At 47.8% G+C, this 24230-nt stretch overlaps 1 protein-coding gene across 1 annotated transcript in view; it reads left to right on the top strand.

Annotated features, from left to right (window-relative positions):
* The window catches only part of LOC310777149 (interleukin-1 receptor accessory protein-like), a 71120-nt gene extending 55648 nt beyond the window's left edge, over positions 1-15472 (top strand). Inside the window, exons 12-14 of the mRNA XM_083637419.1 lie at positions 12199-12496; positions 13505-13613; positions 14896-15472. Coding sequence (XP_083493545.1) covers positions 12199-12496; positions 13505-13613; positions 14896-15429 — 941 coding nt within the window. The 3' untranslated portion in view covers positions 15430-15472. The remainder of the gene's footprint in view (positions 1-12198; positions 12497-13504; positions 13614-14895) is intronic.
* The last annotated feature ends 8758 nt before the right edge of the window (positions 15473-24230 follow it).

Here is a 24230-nt window from a genome sequence, read left to right as displayed (position 1 = left end):
GGTATTTGTCCTGGTCGCTGCACTAGCGCCTCCTCTGGTCGGTCGGGGTGCCTGTTCGGTGCGGAAGGGAACTGGTGGGAATAGCGTGATCCTTCCACGTGCTACCTCCTGCCGGTGAGGCTCCCCGCTGTCGGGTGAAAAGAAGCGGCTGGCAACTGTGCATGTGTCGGAGGAAGCATGGTGCTAGTCTACGGCTCTCTCCAGATCGGCAGAGGGTGGAGCAGCAACCGGGGCAGCAGAGGGAGAAATTGGCCAAATACAATTGGGGAGCAGCTCCTGAGACAGTTTGTTCTTCTTGAGCTGGTGTAGGAAGTAGAACCTCTGCTGTGCCTTCTTGGTGACGGTGCCTACGTTGGCCTCCCACTTGAGGCCCTGGGAGATTATGGATCCTAGGAGCTTGTAGGATTCCAACGTAGACACAGCGCTGTTGGATATGGTGAAGGGGGGGGGGGCAGTTCTGGGGGGCTCCTCCTGAAGTCCACTATCATCTCTAAAGTGTTGAGTTTGTTCAGCCCCAGGTTGTTCTGACTGCACTTGCTGCTGTATGCAGACTCGTCACCGTCACCAAAGATCGCAGCTGCTTTGTGCACATGCCCCTCCTGTTCAAATGAGTTAGTTAAGCATAAAAAAAACAGTGTTGGGGTAACTCATTACAAAAGTAACATATTACATATATATTACTTTTAGCAGTAACTCAGTAATATAACTTATTACTTATAGGATTTCAGTAATATTATACCAGTTACTTTGTTAAAGGAGAATTTCGTTTTTTTTTAACCTGGACCCATCTCCTGGCAATAATTGTGATTTGGCCACTCACCCAGCGATGTCCGCGGCATTTCTGGCCGTCATAGCGTTGTTTTGAGATCAATAGCGTCCAAGTCAGTTGTAAAATGGAGCTGATTTGGGGCCAAGTGTGAGCCTGTCTTTCCTGCATCTAAATAGCTATTTTTATTCCCGTTTTCGCCACATATCGTAATAATGTGATCCCTCAACATCCACCAGAGTGATATTTTGCCCCAGGCAATTTCCTGGACTCTCACAGGGATCAAATTACCTCAAACGTGATCTCGGTCACCAAGTCTCGTGAAGTCCCGCGATACTTTCCTGCCGGCTGGCCAACTACAGGTACACGCTTTGCGGTGGTGGTTTTAGCGTAACCTACGTGGGGTTTGGCGTAACCTATGTGGGATTCGAAATAACGAAGGTTATGCGTTGCGCCTGGGTGTAACTTTTACGTCTGGTATGGAGCAGGCGTAAAAGTTACACCCAAGGTGTACTGATTGACAGCTGTCTCATCTTGATCTGCGCTGTCAGTGCCGTTCAGTCCTGTGATGCGGGGGAATCTTCTCCAAAAATATCGATCGATATGTGCTGTAAATGGACGTTTTGGGTGCAGGACCTCCGCTCGTCGGCGGGTTTTTAAAAGCTGATGCGTCGGAAGATCTTTCCATTTCTTCCTGACTTCGTCAACTGCCCGCAGTGCGCAGTCCGTCATCGCATTCAGTACTACGGATTGCACTTGTGATCAAATTCCATGCATCTTGTTTCTGTTTGTTTGTGTTGGCGATGTTAAATGTAGCTGTGAGAACGTTTCTATGCTTTGAATACAACTCTATAAGTTTGAGCTGAGTTGGAGCTGTCCGTCAGCTGTCTTGAGCTCGTCTGAGAGAAGTGTGTTGCTTGGCAACAGCACGTATTCACGTGGACGCGCACGTCCGCAGCCTAAAGACCGGGCGCAGCTACGACCATGGTAAATCAGGCTTGGTTGCACTCGGTGTAAATTCAAATCACAACGTCGGGCGTAGCTTAGACCGGCGTAACAGTTAAGACCTACTTTTTTACGCCCAGCTGGTGCACTCGGCTCCAGAGGTCACTTTGAGGCAGTTCAGTTCCAGCAGAGCTCTGCTCCTCTGCTCAAAATGATCCAACATTAAACATTACATTCTCTGCATTCAGCAGGTGTTAATGGACACCACATCTTCTTTATGTTGATGTTTATTTATTTAGGACCGCACACATGAATCAATATTTCTGTAAATGTGCCAGTTTTAGCCAGCGGGCTCATTTTCAACCGTCGTCTTTCTGGCAAGAAGAAGCATAGCAACCATAAATCACCTCCACTACCAAATTACATAAATCCCTCCCTTTATTTTGCCCCTCAGCCTTGGTACACCCACCCATGCTGTTAGACCACACCGCAAAAACACTGCCGTCGATCGTAGATAGTCGATCAGGAAACAAGGTTTTAGCACCCGCAATGCAATCTGCACTGCAGTAAACTCGAGTAGATGCAGGCCTAAAGCAGTTACTATAGGACCACAGGCAGGGGCGTGCTGGAGTAGATGCAGGCCTAAAGCAGTTACTATAGGACCACAGGCAGGGGCGTGCTGGAGGGTAATGCAGGCCTAAAGCAGTTACTATAGGACCACAGGCAGGGGCCTAAAGCAGTTACTATAGGACCACAGGCAGGGGCGTGCTGGAGGGTAATGCAGGCCTAAAGCAGTTACTATAGGACCACAGGCAGGGGCGTGCTGGAGGGTAATGCAGGCCTAAAGCAGTTACTATAGGACCACAGGCAGGGGCGTGCTGGAGGGTAATGCAGGCCTAAAGCAGTTACTATAGGACCACAGGCAGGGGCGTGCTGGAGGGTAATGCAGGCCTAAAGCAGTTACTATAGGACCACAGGCAGGGGCGTGCTGGAGGGTAATGCAGGCCTAAAGCAGTTACTATAGGACCACAGGCAGGGGCGGTACTATAGGACCACAGGCAGGGGCGTTACTATAGGACCACAGGCAGGGGCGTGCTGGAGGGTAATGCAGGCCTAAAGCAGTTACTATAGGACCACAGGCAGGGGCGGTACTATAGGACCACAGGCAGGGGCGTTACTATAGGACCACAGGCAGGGGCGTGCTGGAGTAGATGCAGGCCTAAAGCAGTTACTATAGGACCACAGGCAGGGGCGTGCTGGAGGGGAAATGCAAGTAAACACACTTTACCCCCTTGGATAGTTTACCCACCTCTGTGTTTACCACAGCACCCCTGACTTAACTATACACCTCTGTGTTTACCACAGCACCCCTGACTTAACTATACACCTCTGTGTTTATCACAGCACCCCTGACTTAACTATACACCTCTGTGTTTACCACAGCACCCCTGACTTAACTATACACCTCTGTGTTTATCACAGCACCCCTGACTTAACTATACACCTCTGTGTTTATCACAGCACCCCTGACTTAACTATACACCTCTGTGTTTACCACAGCACCCCTGACTTAACTATACACCTCTGTGTTTACCACAGCACCCCTGACTTAACTATACACCTCTGTGTTTACCACAGCACCCCTGACTTAACTATACACCTCTGTGTTTATCACAGCACCCCTGACTTAACTATACACCTCTGTGTTTATCACAGCACCCCTGACTTAACTATACACCTCTGTGTTTATCACAGCACCCCTGACTTAACTATACACCTCTGTGTTTATCACAGCACCCCTGACTTAACTATACACCTCTGTGTTTACCACAGCACCCCTGACTTAACTATACACCTCTGTGTTTATCACAGCACCCCTGACTTAACTATACACCTCTGTGTTTATCACAGCACCCCTGACTTAACTATACACCTCTGTGTTTACCACAGCACCCCTGACTTAACTATACACCTCTGTGTTTATCACAGCACTCCTGACTGTGACTGTAGGACTGAGTTATTATATCAATACTGTAAGCGCACTTATTATAGGAAGTAACTGAATTCTATTTGAACGGCAGTTCGATTGCGATTTGTAAAGAAAAACAGACACACACACACACACACACACACACACACACACACACACACACACACACACACACACACACACACACACACACACACACACACACATTCACACTTTTTGGCCCCTGCACTTCTGATATGAATCTGGCGCCCCCTGACTACTACTGCTGCTGCTACCTCTACTACTACTATTACTTCTACTACTGTACTACTACTTCTAGTTGTACTGCTCTTGCTCCTACTAGTACTGTTGCTGCCAGGTACTCTTGCTGCCTAGGTACTGTTGCTGCCTAGTACTGTTGCTGCCAGCTACTGTTGCTGCCTAGGTACTGTTGCTGCCAGGTACTGTTGCTGCCAGGTACTGTTGCTGCCTAGGTACTGTTGCTGCCTAGGTACTGTTGCTGCCTAGTACTGTTGCTGCCAGGTACTGTTGCTGCCTAGTACTGTTGCTGCCTAGTACTGTTGCTGCCAGGTACTGTTGCTGCCAGGTACTGTTGCTGCCTAGTACTGTTGCTGCCAGGTACTGTTGCTGCCAGGTACTGTTGCTGCCTAGTACTGTTGCTGCCAGGTACTGTTGCTGCCAGGTACTGTTGCTGCCTAGGTACTGTTGCTGCCAGGTACTGTTGCTGCCAGGTACTGTTGCTGCCTAGGTACTGTTGCTGCCAGGTACTGTTGCTGCCAGGTAACAGAGTGCCGCAGGAATGACTCCTAAAACCCGGAAGTTAGCTTGGCGCTGGGCTCCCTCTTCTGGAAGTCAATGGGATTTTTGTATGGGGATTTTGGTTAGATGCCTGAAAAATAAGATAATCTTCACAAATCCTTTATGATTTTTGAAGTCTTGTGGCCAGAAAACGCTTAAAAAAATCATAAAGTGGTAAAGTCATAAAGTGTTCATTTGTATCTGTATCTGTAGCTTATTTCAGGCATCTAACCAAAACCCCCACACAACAAAAACCTCCGGGTTTTCACTATAATTCCATCCATAAGTAACACAATGACGGAATGTATCACTATTTTGGTCGCGCCCACGCACGCACACACACACACACACACACACACACACGCACACACGCACACGCACACACACACACACACATACACACCATCACCACCATCCACCCACTCATCCATCCCTCCACCCCCCCCCCTCCCCCCGCCTGCGTTAACCCCTCCCTCTCTCCTCCTGCAGCCATCACAGACGAGACTCTGACGTTCGTGGCTCGTAGCCGGAGGCTGCTGGTGGTGGTGAGCCCGGGCTACGCCTCGCGGGGCTCCCAGGCTCTGCTGGAGCTCAAGGCGGGCATCGACGGCATGGCGCGGGGCGGGCACCTGCGGGTGATCCTGGTGCAGTACCGGCCGGTGCGCCGGCAGGGCTGGGTGAGGGAGCTGAGGAGCGCCCGCGTGGCCCTGGCCCTGGTGCGCTGGCAGGGGGACAAGTCGCGAGAGCTCACCTCCCGCTTCTGGAAGAGGCTGAGGGTGGAGCTGCCTGTGCACCGGGCCAGCGGCGGGGTGGAGGCGGGGGGCGGCGGCGAGGGGGATGAGCTGGCCGTGAGGAGGCTGCAGAGTCAGAACAGCACCAGCTCCCAAACCGGTCTCATTACCAACACCGTGAAAGAGCCGCAGAAAGTCATTAATATCGCCGCGTACCTGTAGTGTAGAGACCAAACCGGCTTCATTACCAACACCGTGAAAGAGACAGAAAGTCATTAACATCACTGCATACCTGTAGTGTAGAGACCAAACCGGCTTCATTACCAACACCGTGAAAGAGACAGAAAGTCATTAACATCACTGCATACCTGTAGTGTAGAGACCAAACCGGCTTCATTACCAACACCGTGAAAGAGACAGAAAGTCATTAACATCACCGCATACCTGTAGTGTAGAGACCAAACCGGTCTCATTACCAACACCATGAAAGAGACAGAAAGTCATTAACATCACTGCATACCTGTAGTGTAGAGACCAAACCGGCTTCATTACCAACACAGAGAAAGAGACAGAAAGTCATTAACATCACTGCATACCTGTAGTGTAGAGACCAAACCGGCTTCATTACCAACACCGTGAAAGAGACAGAAAGTCATTAACATCACCGCATACCTGTAGTGTAGAGACCAAACCGGTCTCATTACCAACACCATGAAAGAGACAGAAAGTCATTAACATCACTGCATACCTGTAGTGTAGAGACCAAACCGGCTTCATTACCAACACAGTGAAAGAGACAGAAAGTCATTAACATCACTGCATACCTGTAGTGTAGAGACCAAACCGGCTTCATTACCAACACAGAGAAAGAGACAGAAAGTCATTAACATCACTGCATACCTGTAGTGTAGAGACCAAACCGGCTTCATTACCAACACAGTGAAAGAGACAGAAAGTCATTAACATCACTGCATACCTGTAGTGTAGAGACCAAACCGGTCTCATTACCAACACCATGAAAGAGACAGAAAGTCATTAACATCACCGCATACCTGTAGTGTAGAGACCAAACCGGCTTCATTACCAACACCGTGAAAGAGACAGAAAGTCATTAACATCACTGCATACCTGTAGTGTAGAGACCAAACCGGCTTCATTACCAACACCATGAAAGAGACAGAAAGTCATTAACATCACTGCATACCTGTAGTGTAGAGACCAAACCGGCTTCATTACCAACACCATGAAAGAGACAGAAAGTCATTAACATCACTGCATACCTGTAGTGTAGAGACCAAACCGGCTTCATTACCAACACCGTGAAAGAGACAGAAAGTCATTAACATCACTGCATACCTGTAGTGTAGAGACCAAACCGGCTTCATTACCAACACAGTGAAAGAGACAGAAAGTCATTAACATCACTGCATACCTGTAGTGTAGAGACCAAAGCGGTCTCATTACCAACACCATGAAAGAGACAGAAAGTCATTAACATCACTGCATACCTGTAGTGTAGAGACCAAACCGGCTTCATTACCAACACCATGAAAGAGACAGAAAGTCATTAACATCACCGCATACCTGTAGTGTAGAGACCAAACCGGTCTCATTACCAACACAGTGAAAGAGACAGAAAGTCATTAACATCACTGCATACCTGTAGTGTAGAGACCAAACCGGCTTCATTACCAACACAGTGAAAGAGACAGAAAGTCATTAACATCACCGCATACCTGTAATGTAGAGACCAAACCGGCTTCATTACCAACACAGTGAAAGAGACAGAAAGTCATTAACATCACTGCATACCTGTAGTGTAGAGACCAAACCGGTCTCATTACCAACACCATGAAAGAGACAGAAAGTCATTAACATCACTGCATACCTGGGGCCGGTTGCACCAACTGGTCTTAACTATGCCTGGTCGTAACTCCTACGTCGGTCTTAGTTAAGACCATGGACTTACGCCTGTTGCACCAACACGGCTTATGTCTGGTCTTAACTATGCTGGTCGTAGCAATGCGCGTCCATGTGAATTGCCAGGGAATGCACCCTGATTGGATCATGTTGCAAAAAATGTGCCTCGCGACCTGCTTGGAGCACTGTGCCACTACGCTCTCTCAGCCACTACTGTAAAACACCCTTCCTCCTCCCACCCTCCCTCGCTCCGGGGGAAAGATGGCGGCGATTGAGCCAGAAAGACAGTCTGAATTAAATTGAATGTAACGTTCCCAATTCTATGTATTAACTTCTAAAAAACGAACGGCAACATTTTGGAAGGCGGGTTAGGTTAACTAGTTAGTTATAATCTAACGTCGTGCTTTCAAAGACGGCGAACTGGCGGTGTTACGACGATGACGGTCAAAAAGGTCTCCGCGGAGATCTCTGTTACAGGCAGGCTCTACGCCTCCTCCTGACGAGGCGTAGGAGTTACGCCTGGTCTTAGTGAAAATAAGGCTTAAGTCGTCTTGGTGCAACCGGCGTAGCTGTTAGGTCGTAAAGTTACGACCAACTTAGCTTAAGACCAGTGTAAGACCAGTTGGTGCAACTGGCCCCTGTAGTGTAGAGACCAAACCGGCTTCATTACCAACACAGTGAAAGAGACAGAAAGTCATTAACATCACCGCGTACCTGTAGTGTAGAGACCAAACCAGCCTCATTACCAACACCATGAAAGAGACAGAAAGTACATTAGTATTAAACATTCATTCAGTATTAAAAATGTTTAAGAATAAAAAGACCAGGTCAGGGTACTCAAGTATAATCCATTTTCAATGGTTTTAAATTGAAAAAACGAAATGGGGGGAATCAGTTTGTTTGTTTTTGTTTTTCCTTTCTTTTTCTTTCTTCTTTTGTTTTTTGTTTTTTATGTCATACATTTATTTAGGTAGAAATTTAATTTTTGATGGTACAAGGGTTTTCTGGTACAATTTATTTTCCCGCGAAAACTGCCGCACTTAATATTGTTTGGCCCGCGACTCCTTATATTTTTCTGTATGCGGCCCACAACCAAAAAAGTGTGGCCACCCCTGATGTAGACTCACTAACCAGCTATAGCTTTTATGATGCCATGGCCATTTTATATTCATCACTAATGTTAGCGAGTTGGCTAGCTAAGCTAATTGATGTAGTAAATCACACAAAGTGGTGATAAATATAGGCTATAATTACATAACTGGAAACTACTTGTTTCTCATTACCAATATATGTTTCCGCAAAGCTAGCTTGCACCTAAAATGTCATAAAATGCGACTCAGATCGGGTTGACTTTGTTTGGGCAGCAACAGCCCGTGTGCACAACAAAGATGTGGTACTGACAGAGGGTCTCTCAGCTGATGTCAGCGCCTCAGCTCTGTGGCTTAGGTGGCTGAAAGGAGCTAGTCGGATTTTTAAATGTACGACTTGGCCTCTCAACAGAAGTGAACAGACGTCGTTAACGGGCGTTCAATAATTTACGATTCTATCCCCGTCGACAGATCTGTGACAGCTTAAAGTTCTGAGTGGACATTTTGTCCAATCAACCGTGAGATACAGTATTTTCATCCTCAATAATGGCTTCTGGCCCCGCCCCCTTTAAGTCTTAACGTGAAAATGAATGGGGGTCTAGAACGATGCTCGCGTCACAGTCGCCTCCATTTGGAAATAAATCCAGCTTATCAAGCCTCTCTGGACGGGCAGCCGGCTCATTAGATGTTCTTTTCTCTACTTGTTGATATTCCACTGGCAGACAGATAAAGCACTATTTCTATTTTATGAAGGTCCATTTGGACTGAAATATGTTTTTCATAGGATGCACTATCGAGACTTGGACAATCTTCTCTTCACTGAGTGTCGCTCGCCCCTCATCCTCCCTCTATGCAATTTCATGCTAGATGTCCTCTGGCTGCTTCAGAGAGAGAGAGAGAGAGGAGGGGATAGAGAGAGAGGGGGGCAGAGAGAGAGAGAGGGGGGGGGGCAGAGAGAGAGATGGGGCAGATAGAGAGAGAGAGAGAGGGGGGCATTCTAAATGTAGCTGAATTGCTTCGTTTGTCTAAGTAAAAAATATTTTATAAGCATTTTACGAAATGTAGCCTTAACAAAGTGAAGCAGTACAGTGTATACAGTATTACAGAGGAAAGACTGAACGAGGAATCTCGTTACTTTAACATTTCTTTAGAAATCAGTTTGATAGGCATAGTCATCTACCTGATCAATACCAGCACATGTTGGAAAATATCCTGCACTTTTTGTATTCTCCTTATTTTTGTATCCTTCATGTCAAAACATTTTACATTCACACAGTACAGTATTTGTCATTGTATATACCGGTATAAAACAGTTTGTATTGGTTTGTATGTTTTCTCTCTCGTTCATTTTTTAAACACCTTTTCAAAAGAGTTTTGTTGTATTCTGATGTTCATAATCTGTTTGGAAAAAGTATTTCCCTTTTTTAAATAAATGAGTTAGCCTATTCATGTCATGTCATCTTCATCATTCATTCAAATGTGTGATTCATCTCAAATCCCCCACCCACATCTCTCTCGCTCTCTCTCTCTCACACACACACACACACACACACACACACACACACACACACTTGTTGAGTTGTCAGTATAACCCAATGGTATAACCACACACAGATAGGCTACTATCATGACGGAAAAACCACCTGTCACTTAAAAGAAAAAAATAAACTCAAAGCACCGAGTCATTTTGCCGCTGTGAACATGATGATTTGCTAAAAGTAGTTCACCTGTGTAGTAGAAATGTGCGATACTTTTTTGAAATTGGAGGCCTATGTCCAGAGAAAACTGACAACACGGACCCTGTAGTTTTCCCCATATCGCTCGATGGGGGGAATCCTCCAACAACCAGAATGCATTGCATGCCTCTGGTGACTGACTGTGTTCAGGGACAGTGTAGCAAAGACAACGTTTCCAGAGCAGTATCTCTTTATTAATGCTTATTTGCATTCACTAAAGGTTTTTCCTCATTGAGTCTGGATAAGTTAAGTTAAGTTCTCCTTTATTTATCCCCATGGGGAAATTCATCCTCTGCATTTGACCCATCCTCTACTGGGAACCTTCCTAGAACTAGGAGCAGTGGGCAGCCACAGTGCAGCGCCTGGGGACCAACTCCAGTTTTTTGCCATTGACCTTGGTCAGGGGCACTGACATACATGTATTTTGGTGGTGGGAGGAAACGGGAGCACCAGGAGAAAACCCACACAAACATGGGGAGAACACGCAAACTCCACACAGAAAGGATCTGGGACGGACCGGGGTTCGAACCCGGGACCTTCTTGCTGTGAGGCAACATTACTAACCACTGAGCCACCGTGCCGTCCTTGGACAGAATGGGCAGACAGGCAGACAGACCTGGTGCTCTCTCCCCTGTACCCTGTGTTCTCTTTCTTGGCACAGCTCAGAGGGGGGTGAGATGGTTAAAGGAGAATTTCGGGGTTTTTTCAACCTCAACCCTATTTTCCACACTGTATGTGTCTAAGGGACTCATCACACTGTATGTGTCTAAGGGACTCATCACACTGTATGTGTCTAAGGGACTCATCACTGTATGTGTCTAAGGGACTCATCACACTGTATGTGTCTAAGGGACTCATCACACTGTATGTGTCTAAGGGACTCATCACACTGTATGTGTCTAAGGGACTCATCACACTGTATGTGTCTAAGGGACTCATCACTGTATGTGTCTAAGGGACTCATCACACTGTATGTGTCTAAGGGACTCATCACACTGTATGTGTCTAAGGGACTCATCACACTGTATGTGTCTAAGGGACTCATCACACTGTATGTGTCTAAGGGACTCATCACTGTATGTGTCTAAGGGACTCATCGTGACATATTCTTTTCAAATTGGTCGAGTACTCGCCGAGATAGCCTTGTTTCCAGCTCGAGCAATGTGCTCAAACAACTACAGTGTAACTACACAGGGCAATCCTGCATCGCATCGTCAATACACGTTCGCTAATAAAACTGCTTGTTTTGCCGTCTGCAAGAAGGCTCAAACTGTCAATAGTGTCTGGCAACATGGAAACGCCTCTCCGGACAGAGAAAATGGAAAGAGGGAGAGAGAGAGAGGAGCAGGGAAGCTTGGACTGTGTCAACAACACAGAGGATTTCTACTCTCGTCAACAGCGCTGTGCTGTGCTCCTTTCTCTCTCTCTCCTCTCACCTCTTCATACGCACATTTTCTCTGTCCCACAGTAAACCCCGGAGAATAATACTCATGTATAGATGCCATGTTGCCAAACACTATTGACAGTTTGAGCCTTCCCGCAGACGGCAAAACAAGCAGTTTTATTAGTGAACGTGTTTTGACGATGCGATGCAGGATTACCCTGTGTAGTTACACTGTGTAGTTGTTTGAGCACATTGCTCGAGCTGTAAACAAGGCTATCTCGGTGAGTACTCGACCAATTTGAAAAAAAGTGTCACGATGAGTCCATACAGACACATACAGTGTGGAAAATAGGGTTGAAAAAAGGTTGGGAAAAAAACGAAATTCTCCTTTAAAGGTTAATAAAGCCAAGTTACTGGTTGTAATTTGAATGGGGACGTTTTGACAATGCACCAGCAGGTAATGATGTTACTGCAATTCTGCTCTTGATAGGTCTTCTTGAAATAAAATTCCGAGTCTGAGACGAGACCAAGACCGTCAAGAAGAGCGGTCTGGAGTACTCCACCACGACTCTATTACTGTTATCTCTCTGTATGTCTCCTCTGTATGTCTCTCTGTATGTCTCTCTGTATGTCTCCTCTGTATGTCTCTCTGTATGTCTCCTCTGTATGTCTCTCTGTATGTCTCTCTGTAGCTGAGAACCAGTGTATGTCTCTCTGTATGTCTCTCTGTAGCTGAGAGCCAGTGTATGTCTCTCTGTATGTCTCTCTGTAGCTGAGAACCACTGTATGTCTCTCTGTAGCTGAGAGCCAGTGTATGTCTCTCTGTATGTCTCTCTGTAGCTGAGAACCAGTGCCAGGCTGACGGCGTCTCCGTGACGGCCGTGTCGGAGGCCGTGCTGCGCTCCATGCAGAGGAGCCGGCACCTCCTGCTGGTCGTCAGCCCCGACTACCTGTCGGAGAAGAGCTTCAGCCTGCTGGAGTGTCGCCAGGCGCTGCTCCTCCAACATGGCGGTCGTGCCTCCGTCCTCACCGTGCGCTACCGCTCGCTGGGCGACACGGCCTGCGGGGAGGCGGGGCTTCTGAGGCAGGCCGCCAGCACCGCCGTGGCGTGGCGCGGCGCCCGCTCCGAGCCGCTGAGGTATAGAGGCTGGAGGATATGGCCAAGATTCAAGTCAAGTCAAGTCAAGTTTATTTAGCCCTAATTCACAAGCATGTCTCAGAGGGCTTCACAGAGAATATGTCTAGCTAAATCTAGCTGACACAACAGTGGCACTTACAGTAGTAATAATAACAAGATTGAACAATTATGATAGAGAAAGGCAGAGAGAAGGGGAGAAAAGGTGGGTGTAATGTGGGGGAGGAGAGAACAGGGAAGGGAGGAGATGGGGAGGGAACACGGGAATGTCGGGGAGGGTATGAGCAGGGAAAGGGAGGAGGTGGGGGGAGCAAGGGAGGGAGAGCGGGGGGGGATGTGGGGGAGGAGAGAGCAGGGAAAGGGAGGAGGTGGGGAAGGGGGAAAGAGGAGAGAGCAGGAAAAAGGGGGAGGGAGAGCGGGGGGATGTGGGGGAGGAGAGAAGGGCAAGGGAGGAGGTGGGGAGGGGACTTACCTCTTTATAGCAGTTGATACAATAATGATTACAACAATATTAGTCGATTAGCGTGTTAACACTATTAAAAAAACGACCAAGAAATGCCGTCACTACGGATGTACAGTATGCACTACAAACATGTCTGAAAAGCGAAAGTGTCAAGTCTATTGCATTCTGCTTGAATGCATTGCACTGACCCAGCACCCTCTAATGAAAGCGTCACCCCCCCCCACTCCTATTGTGCCAAGAGTGGGTTGGGTTTAGACATGAGGAGTGGTGATTGGTTGGGTTTAGACATGAGGAGTGGTGATTGGTTGGGTTTAGACATGAGGAGTGGTGATTGGTTGGGTTTGGGCATGAGGAGTGACGATTGGTTAACGATCTTAGCACAATAGGGGTGGGGGGAAAATAACATGCAATGAAAGGGCGCTGCATCAAGTCAGTGACTGATGGTGTAAATAATGTATATAAAAAATATTGGAAATGTATTAAAAAGTACATCATTCTTATTGAGCCATATTTGATTGATATTGATGTATTGTCCACCCCTACTGTAGGTCGCGGTTCTGGCTGAGGCTGAGGCTGGCCCTGCCGGTCCGGCCGCTCGCCGCAGGACGCAGGATGATCGACAGCACCTCCTCCCACTCCGATCTCGCCGCCGCCATGGTAACAGTCACATATAGCCTACTATTGCCATGGTAACAGTCACATATAGCCTACTATTGCCATGGTAACAGTCACACATAGCCTACTATTGCCATGGTAACAGTCACATATAGCCTATACTATCATCATGGTAACAGTCACACATAGCCTACTATTGCCATGGTAACAGTCACATATAGCCTATACTATCATCATGGTAACAGTCACACATAACCTATACTATCATCATGGTAACAGTCACACATAGCCTACTATTGCCATGGTAACAGTCACATATAGCCTATACTATCATCATGGTAACAGTCACACATAACCTATACTATCATCATGGTAACAGTCACACATAGCCTACTATTGCCATGGTAACAGTCACATATAGCCTATACTATCATCATGGTAACAGTCACACATAACCTATACTATCATCATGGTAACAGTCACACATAGCCTACTATTGCCATGGTAACAGTCACATATAGCCTATACTATCATCATGGTAACAGTCACACATAGCCTACTATTGCCATGGTAACAGTCACACATAGCCTACTATTGCCATGGTAACAGTCACACATAGCCTATACTATCATCATGGTAAGTCACACATAGCCTATACTATCATCATGGTAACAGTCACACATAGCCTACTATTGCCCTACTATTGCAGATGGTAACAGTCACACATAGCCTACTATTGCCATGGTAACAGTCACACATAGCCTACTATTGCCATGGTAATGGTCACACATAGCCTACTATTGCCATGGTAACAGTCACAGATAGCCTACTATTGCCATGGTAACAGTCACATATAGCCTGCTATTGCCATGGTAACAGTCACACATAGTCTACTATTGCCCTGCTATTGCCATGGTAACAGTCACACATAGCCTACTATTGCCATGGTAACAGTCACACATAGCCTACTATTGCTATGGTAACAGTCACACATAGCCTACTATTGCCATGGTAATGGTCACACATATCCTACTATGCTTTGGAACTAAGTTTACTGAAAGTGTGTTTCATTGTCTTACCGTGCATTCACATCAAGGCAAAGAAAAAAACCTTCGCTCATGCAAATTATTCACCAAAGTTGAACATTTTCAGCTGGAGTGAACGGGCGATGAGGCGAATATCGCCATAGTGCCATAGTGAATAAAGTGGTACGTGCATGAAATCCCCATACTGACGTTGTCTGGCTCTGTCATGCTATGCAACCCATTTCCCTAAAGCTAATGCTAAGCTAATGTAAGATAATCCACGACCAAACTCGTTACAGGTGCTGCAGCTAGCGCGACGGGCCGACCTGCTCAACCACGACCACAACCGCCGGAACAGAGGGGGATCCAATCAGAGCCAGAGGAGCAGACGGTCTTCGACCAATCAGAGCCGCAGAGAGAGACAGGCCCCGCCCAGAGAGAGGGGCAGGCTGAGGAGGGAGAGCAGTGTGGGGCGGGGCGGGGGGGCAAGTTGCTCCGGGCGCATCACTCAGACGGGGGCTCAGGTGGGGCTGGGAGACAGAGGGGCGGGGCTTACCGTGGAAATAGTGGCGGGGCCTATGGTGGAAAGAGGGGTGGGGCTTACGGTGGAAACAGAGATTCAGCAGTTGACGAATGTCAGGACTGAGACGCAGTCTGACCCCGCCCCTGAAACAAGCCCCACCCCAAGTCCTGCTGACCCTGCCCACGAACCAAACGCCACTCCTCACCCTGACCCCACCCCTGAAATCACCCCCACCCCTGTCTCCGCCCCCCCAGCCCCCGGCGGGGCGACAGAGGGGGGAAACACAGAGACGAACAACAGCGACAGATAATGGCTGCCAGAGGACTTCTCGGCACTGGAGATGTGAACAGCAAAGGGGGAGGAGCCTGTGGTTAAGGGGAAGGGGCCTGTGGTAAAGGGGAGGAGCATGTGGTTAAGTCAAAGGGGCCTGTGGTAAAGGGGAGGAGCCTGTGTGAAGGGGAGGGGCCTGTGGTGAGGTCTTTGCCATGTGAAGTGAAGGCAGCATGAGGTTCCAGATGTTCATGAAGGAGTTTGACCTCCAGCTCGTTCTCAGATGAAAAATAATTCACTCCTATTCAAATAACATAAACCAAGCAGGTAGCTCCGCAGCTGGAAAATTAAGCCAATGCGGAAGTGCCTTAAACCTGCATTATTTCTAATGGCCAGCAGGGGGTAGAGGTTAGATTCTCTGCCCGAACCCGAGCCCAACCTGACCCGGCCCGCGGGCCAGGGCCGGGTCGGGCTGGAATTTCCCTTCTATTCTTCGGGGGCCGGGCAGGGCCGGGCTCATGGTCAGATATTTCTATAATTGGGTAATATTTGGTGTGATAATCAGAATGTTATAACATTGTAACCATAAAACCTTATGTATTCATAAGACTGAACAGACAACAGGGTTATAGTTTAGATAAACAGCCAACTTACTAAGAAATGTTAATTTCCGGCCAGGCTCGGGCCCATAAATGCAGCCGACGGGACGGGCCGGGCCCAGACAGAACGGGCTCGGGTCGGGTCGGGCTTGTTTTTTTGGGCTCGGTCTAAGCTCTAGTAGGGGGCTGCAAAAATAATTCGGATTGTATAGAAGTCAATGGGAAGATGACCCTACTCCTCACTTGGTTTATGACCTCAGTAAACACTTTCCTAATGAGTTGATGGTCTCAATCTTCAATACAGCATGATGTTCATTTAGTCAATTATGGCCCCATGTAGAGTCAAATAGACAATAAAGCAGACTATGCTTTTTACATTTTAGTTCACCTTTATTTGACCAGGCAAGTCATTAAGAACAAATTCTTATTTACAATTGCGGCCTGGCTTTGGGGCGTGATTGACAGGTCGCCTGTCCAGTGATTGCGCAGTTCGCCGATCACGGACCAATAGCAGCGGCTCTGTTTGGTTGCAAATAACCAAGATGGCGATGGTGAAAACGGGAGTCCACAAACCAATGGGTGACGTCATGGTGGCTACGTCCATATTTTTCTACAGTCTATGTGATGAATGCCAAAAGCGTGAATTATACCGGACGTGGCTGGACGGACAAAGTGGAGTTTTCTCAAATAAAGTATAAAAGCGCGAAATGTTTTCTCCTCAGGATTCCGTGTCTCTCATTTCTGTGAACGCACCTCTGCAGTGACGCCACGCAGCGCTCAGACTGTTCTCAGCTGACAGCATGGTGTTGGGGGTGTGGCCTAGTTACTGTGTGTACTTTTGTTTTTGTTTTTTTGATCGAGTTGCAGGGAATAAAAGGAACTTTAAGAATATTCCCGTCACTGTCTGTGATGTATACCTTCATACCAGTATGATTATTGTGACATGGTTTAAAGGAGAATTTCGTTTTTTTTTTTAACCTGGAGCCCTCTGCTCACATTAATTATTATCTGACGACTCACCCAGTGTTCTCCGCAGCGTTTTTGTGCCTCCTACGCATTGTTTGGAGATCAATAGTACTCCAAGCCAGTCCTTGAATGGCGCTCCGTCGGGGCCACATGGCAGCGTGCTCTTCCTCCATGTAAATAGACAGTTTTCTCGTCAAGTCAGCGCCACAGGCCAGCCGGCAGGAAAAGTCTTGCGGGACTTCACGAGAGTTGGTGACATTGACCCGAAAGGAGGAAATGGGATCTCATCCCTGGAAATACCGCTGGAAATACCCCGGGGGAGATTGGCAGTCTGATGTTTCTTTATATATATATAATGACGATATGGGGTAGAACACGGGAAGAAAACTGTCTATTTACATGGAGGAAGAGCACGCTGCCATGTGGCCCCGACGGAGCGCATTCAAGGACTGGCTTGGAGTACTATTTTGATCACAACAACGCCTACGAAGGTCCAAATCGCTGCGGAGAACACTGGGTGAGTCGTCAGATAATAATTAAAGGTCCCAATTCGTGCAGCTGTAACCTCTTAAAAACGTGTGTCTCTGGTCCATAAAACATGATTCTGGATTAATTTGTCGAAAATATAGCAACCCCGTTTGTTGTGACGGAGTTCTCACTTCCTCATCTCGTCGCTTCCCAAGAATGGTCTGTTTCTATAATATATTCAGAACTAACAGTTCCCATTGGCCGCTGAGGGAGAGCCCGCCCCAGGCTCCGCCAATCAGATTAGCGTCTGTGGACCAGCACGCTAGGTTGCGAGCTATCGCTAACTTAACGGTTGCTACGCTAAAGAGGACATCTCAAAATGCCTAGACTTACCGAATGCACCTCCGCAGTTGATGGATCACGTACAGTTGGCGTCGCTCCAGCTAGAATTGTTAATTTTGTGGCTATAGACAAAATGGTGCAGGTAGCTTGTGTGAGAGAGACCCGCGCAGTATGCTTGAGGACCATCGTGACGTCTCAATACCCCGTCTGGGGAACAGAGCATTAGGGGGCGTGGCTTGAAGGAGACTGCAGGGGGAAGCTGGATAGGGACAAATCCAACTGTGGCAGTTCTGAGCTTGTGACCACTCATTACAGGGAGGGATGACAGCAGTATATATGCATTTACTTTTAATGTGAGGAGAGGGCTCCAGGTTAAAAAAAAAGAAATTCTCCTTTAAAGTGCTTCTGCTAATTTGCACCATTTTACAGTATTCCCTAAATCAGTTCAAATGATTCACAGTCCTGCACTCCTGTTTCTGATCTCATTTAAAAATGAGAAAGAATCAAACATTTTAAGAAGCTGGAATCAGAGAATTTTGACTTTTTCTTAAAAAAGTAAAAACAAAATAGAAATGCTGAAAGATTAATTGCTTTGAGCAATTGTATTCTATCCAAAAATATTGGGTGATTATTTAATAATACATTTGATTAATTGAATAGCTGACAACTTGCAGCTCTACTGGTGTTTCACATGTTGAACAAATCACTAGGTGTCACTGTCTCACTACACAACATGGATCTGTGTGTGTGTGTGTGTGTGTGTGTGTGTGTGTGTGTGTGTGTGTGTGTGTGTGTGTGTGTGCGCGTGTGTGTTCGTGTGCATGCATGCATGGGTGTTTGTGTGTGTGTGGTCTCTGTTCCTGGATCAGTCAGTTCAAAGTGTTTGCTGCTGTATCCACTGTGAAGACTGACTGAGAGAGGGAGGGAGGGGACTGTATCATGTAACTTGTGGTGCATGGGGGAGATGTGAAAAGCTTAGTTGACTGTTAATAAGTGCATAGTTAACTGCTAACAAATGAATAATAACGTATTTATTGACCTTAATAAAGAAACAAATTTTCAAAAAAGTTTAACAATGTTAACAGTTCAACAAAGTTTAACAATGACATAATAGGTAGTAAGACTCAATAAATGTATTTGTAGTGCTATTATAAACAATTGTGAGGATATAGTGAGGATAATGCAGTGAATGAATTCCTTAGTTTTAGCTATGCAGTATTCTAAGCAGACCAGATGGCAGCAGATGATAGAACGCTCATCCATAAGAGACTTGAGACTTGACTTGGAATTGTGACCAAAGACTTGAGACTTGACTTGGACGATAGCTCAAAGACTTGTGAGCATCTCTGCATAATAGTGTTAATACGGTAAGCAACGTACATTATACGGGCCTTGATTACCTATTCATTCAGGTTTATTGTAAGGACCTTAATGTAAAGGTGGGAGGAAGGAGGGAAGGAAAAGAGGATGTTACCTAGTTTTAAATAGAAACGCTGAAATCCTGGCTGCTGCTCACTGGGTTGTATCCATCGACATAAATAAAGATGGACGCCACTTGAGGTCCCGTTTAGTGAAGCCGCTGCATGTCAGATCGCCGCCCTGACGGCTGAATCCAGTATAGGTCACAAGGCCCGCCTCCCCATGTTAGTGGATGGGAAAATCACAACCGACATATTCACACATAGTTTTTCCAAAGGTGGTTTGTATCATTCATTATCATGCTAAATGCCTGTGCAAGTGGTCATTTTTCTGATCAGTTTGTTTTTAAGTAGTTATTTGACATATAAAAAGGGATAAAAATGGATGATTGACAGCTGTGGCAGCCAGTCTCAAGCCGTCACTGGCTGGACAGGCTCTTCACATTATAGATCTATCGTCATAGACAAGACACACGGCTTCATCTGTTATCTAACGCTGCCTGGAGGTCGGGGTGGCTCTGCTGGGTGTGTGGGGCCGGGACAGAGGCTCTTAGCACTGGTAGTGGCTCCCTGGAGGTCGGGGTGGCTCATGGGTTGTGCTGGCTACCAGACATATCAATGGACCGCAATAAAAATAACATTGTTTTGAGAAAGGTGCGCGAGAAATTAACGTTGGTTGGGGACTTAAGTAAGTTCAGAAAATATGTGTTTTAGTAGTTACTCCAGCTACGTTAGCAATAGCGTTAGCCGCTTTCGCTAGACGGCTGTTTTTCATTATTTATCGGCTTAATCCAACTGCCAGGAAATGTGTTTTATAACGTTAACTCCCGTCCCGGGTAAGATGGGGCAAACAGAGGTTTTATTTTTGGTATTAAAGCAACAAATGTTTTATATGGATATCTCAGAGAAATGCTTTGACTGTGGGGATGTTCGTTCTTCACAAGCTCCTTTCTTAGCTGTTGTAAGGATATAGTTAACAGAGACGAGACTAGGCAGCTAGGCTAACGTTACCACTGAGCCATATTAAATGGAAAGTTACAGGCTGCCCTACCCACACTATACCAGTAAACAACGTAGCGTAAAGCATCAAGGTTACATTTGTAAAACCAACATTTGCTCCAAAAGGAATTAAATCATGAAGTTAATCAAAATGCCACGGAAACATTAGGCTAGTTTAATCAACACAGCAGTGCATCGGATAATTCCCCCAGTGAGGCCGAGAGGAGCATGCCTGCCTCCACTTCCGGTCCGGGCTGAGAGCGTTGAGAGCACAGCAGCCTGGAGGTCTAAATCTCAACCAAAATCAGATTTTCGTACAGGCATCATTTTGATAAACTGATCTCATAGTGGGAATCTTCCTGGTTACTTTTGGCGAGACAAACAATATTACAACTTAAAGTGCCATATTTACAGAGCTAGACTGTATATAAATACACAACGCACTGTGCGCATTCTAAAAACAGCAGCTCTACATAAGAGAGTTCAGAGGGGCGGGGAGCCCACAGAGGTCCTAAATCAACGGAGCTACTGCGCAGAATCTGGTTCACTGATCTGGCAGGATTTTGGATTCAATTGACCATACAGGGAGGAGATAGGGACACTCTCCATTCATATTATAACTCAATGGTTGTATCAGCAACTAGTGGCTGATACTGATTTGAGCTTCACCTGTCTCTCTACTGCGTTAGCTTTCAGATGATTTGCACATTTCTCAAATCAAATCAGTTCAAGTCCATGACCTGCAGCCTTTCTCAAATCAAATCAGTTCAAGTCCATGACCTGCAGCCTTTCTCAAATCAAATCAGTTCAAGTCCATGACCTGCAGCCTTTCTCAAATCAAATCAGTTCAAGTCCATGACCCGCAGCCTTTCTCAAATCAAATCAGTTCAAGTCCATGACCTGCAGCCTTTCTCAAATCAAATCAGTTCAAGTCCATGACCTGCAGTCTGTGCCCCCATTCAAGCCCATTGTATCGTTTCAAAGAATGCACGGAGGCGTGGCCGTGGCGATGAGCCAAGGACTTTTCCTCAGCTAATCCTTCAGTTAATTCCCGACAAGTGCAGCTTTAGGTGGAAGGTGATGATCTGGTTTCATGGAGGTAGCTCAGGTCCAGTTTCACCCACACAGCCCAGCCGGCGGCCATGTTGGCTGTGGCCGGTGATCACGTGACATTTCTGAAATGAGCAAAAAACTCTTCAACTCAGATACCAGCTGTGGACAGGAAGTGTGTTAAAATTCCGTTCCTCCGTTCAACCCGCTCACTAGTTGGGAGTTCACTCACTTGGTCAAAATACTGACGTTTGGTCACGCCCCCGTGGCGTACTGAAGATGGATGGGAGCTGCAACAGTGCTGCTGTAGCATTAGCATGTAGCTATTAGTTCAATCTGCCCGTGACCTTAGCCGTCTCTTTCTATCCATCCTGTGGGGTTGTATTGTGTGCTGCCTGATAAAAGCAGAAATGGCTTCATCAGCGTTTCTTAATGAGAGCCGGGGCTCTGTCCTTCTGGAGACATCCATCATTACCTCAGCACCCTGTGAGCCAGCTGCCTTCAGCACCCTGTGAGCCAGCTGCCTTCAGCACCCTGTGAGCCTTCAGCATCCTGTGAGCCAGCTGCCTTCAGCACCCTGTGAGCCAGCTGCTTTCAGCACCCTGTGAGCCAGCTGCCTTCAGCATCCTGTGAGCCAGCTGCCTTCAGCACCCTGTGAGCCAGGTGCCCTCAGCACCCTGTGAGCCAGGTGCCTTCAGCACCCTGTGAGCCAGCTGCCTTCAGCACCCTGTGAGCCAGCTGCCTTCAGCATCCTGTGAGCCAGCTGCCTTCAGCATCCTGTGAGCCTTCAGCATCCTGTGAGCCAGCTGCCTTCAGCACCCTGTGAGCCTTCAGCATCCTGTGAGCCAGCTGCCTTCAGCACCCTGTGAGCCAGCTGCCTTCAGCACCCTGTGAGCCAGCTGCCTTCAGCACCCTGTGAGCCAGCTGCCTTCAGCACCCTGTGAGCCAGCTGCCTTCAGCATCCTGTGAGCCAGCTGCCTTCAGCACCCTGTGAGCCAGCTGCCTTCAGCACCCTGTGAGCCTTCAGCATCCTGTGAGCCAGCTGCCTTCAGCACCCTGTGAGCCAGCTGCCTTCAGCACCCTGTGAGCCTTCAGCATCCTGTGAGCCAGCTGCCTTCAGCACCCTGTGAGCCAGCTGCCTTCAGCATCCTGTGAGCCAGCTGCCTTCAGCACCCTGTGAGCCAGCTGCCTTCAGCATCCTGTGAGCCAGCTGCCTTCAGCACCCTGTGAGCCAGCTGCCTTCAGCATCCTGTGAGCCAGCTGCCTTCAGCATCCTGTGAGCCAGCTGCCTTCAGCATCCTGTGAAACAGCTGCCTTCAGCATCCTGTGAGCCAGCTGCCTTCAGCATCCTGTGAGCCAGCTGCCTTCAGCATCCTGTGAGCCAGCTGCCCTCAGCACCCTGTGAGCCAGCTGCCTTCAGCATCCTGTGAGCCAGCTGCCTTCAGCATCCTGTGAGCCAGCTGCCTTCAGCACCCTGTGAGCCTTCAGCATCCTGTGAGCCAGCTGCCTTCAGCATCCTGTGAGCCAGCTGCCTTCAGCATCCTGTGAGCCAGCTGCCTTCAGCATCCTGTGAGCCAGCTGCCTTCAGCACCCTGTGAGCCAGCTGCCCTCAGCATCCTGTGAGCCAGCTGCCTTCAGCACCCTGTGAGCCAGCTGCCTTCAGCACCCTGTGAGCCAGCTGCCCTCAGCATCCTGTGAGCCAGCTGCCCTCAGCATCCTGTGAGCCAGCTGCCTTCAGCATCCTGTGGGCCAGCTGCCTTCAGCACCCTGTGAGCCAGCTGCCCTCAGCATCCTGTGAGCCAGCTGCCCTCAGCATCCTGTGAGCCAGCTGCCCTCAGCATCCTGTGAGCCAGCTGCCTTCAGCATCCTGTGAGCCAGCTGCCTTCAGCACCCTGTGAGCCAGCTGCCTTCAGCATCCTGTGAGCCAGCTGCCTTCAGCACCCTGTGAGCCAGCTGCCTTCAGCATCCTGTGAGCCAGCTGCCTTCAGCACCCTGTGAGCCAGCTGCCCTCAGCATCCTGTGAGCCAGCTGCCCTCAGCATCCTGTGAGCCAGCTGCCCTCAGCATCCTGTGAGCCAGCTGCCTTCAGCACCCTGTGGGTGAGCTGCCCTCAGCATCCTGTGAGCCAGCTGCCCTCAGCATCCTGTGAGCCAGCTGCCCTCAGCACCCTGTGGGTGAGCTGCCCTCACAGACCTCAGATGACGCTCACAGGATGACCTCTGACCTCTGACCTCATGGGTCGCCGGCCCAGCGAATCATCAGGGGCTTAATACAAACTGTCCCGCACTAATGGACCAATATCAGATTTAACAGTTTGTAATCTAGTCCTGCTATTCTCTTTATGAACAGGTTCCACCTGTTATTAATTATAGGTGCTTAGGTTAGGGCATACCCCTGGACTGGTGTGTGTGTGTGTGTGTGTGTGTGTGTGTGTGTGTGTGTGTGTGTGTGTGTGTGTGTGTGAGAGAGAGAGAGAGATTTAGCCCATTGTGCCAATGAAATAGTTGTGTGTAGGCACTGTGCCAGCATTAAGACATTATGTTTGAAGTGTGTGTGTGTGTGTGTGTGTGTGTGTGTGTGTGTGTGTGTGTGTGTGTGTGTGTGTGTGTGTGTGTGTGTGTGTGTGTGTGCGTGTGCCCCCGCAGTACCAAAGTTTTGTGTGCGTGGTTGAGTTACATTCCGCACACGCTTAGCACACGCGACCACCGTGATTTGATCCGCAGGCTGAAACCGCCCGCTGCGTTCCTCACTGGTATCACTCCTGGCTTCTGCCCACTCTTTGTCTTACTTATCACTTTAGATTTATATTCAGAATCATATTTAAGTTTCTCTGCATTTTTACCCGGGCTGCATTCACTTCAGACAGAGATCGACAGTGAATTAATTCTAACTTATTCCCTATAAGCTGGATAAGAAGTTGTAGGTGACACTTTGCAATAAGGTATTAGTGATCACCCTTAATTAGCAAATAAGTAATATGTCTAGTAATAATTTACTAAT

The sequence above is a fragment of the Poromitra crassiceps genome, assembly GCF_964638095.1.
Source record: "Poromitra crassiceps genome assembly, chromosome: 5".
Taxonomy (NCBI): domain Eukaryota; kingdom Metazoa; phylum Chordata; class Actinopteri; order Beryciformes; family Melamphaidae; genus Poromitra; species Poromitra crassiceps.
Note: the sequence above shows the minus strand (reverse complement) of the source record. Positions and strands in the feature narration are given on the sequence as shown.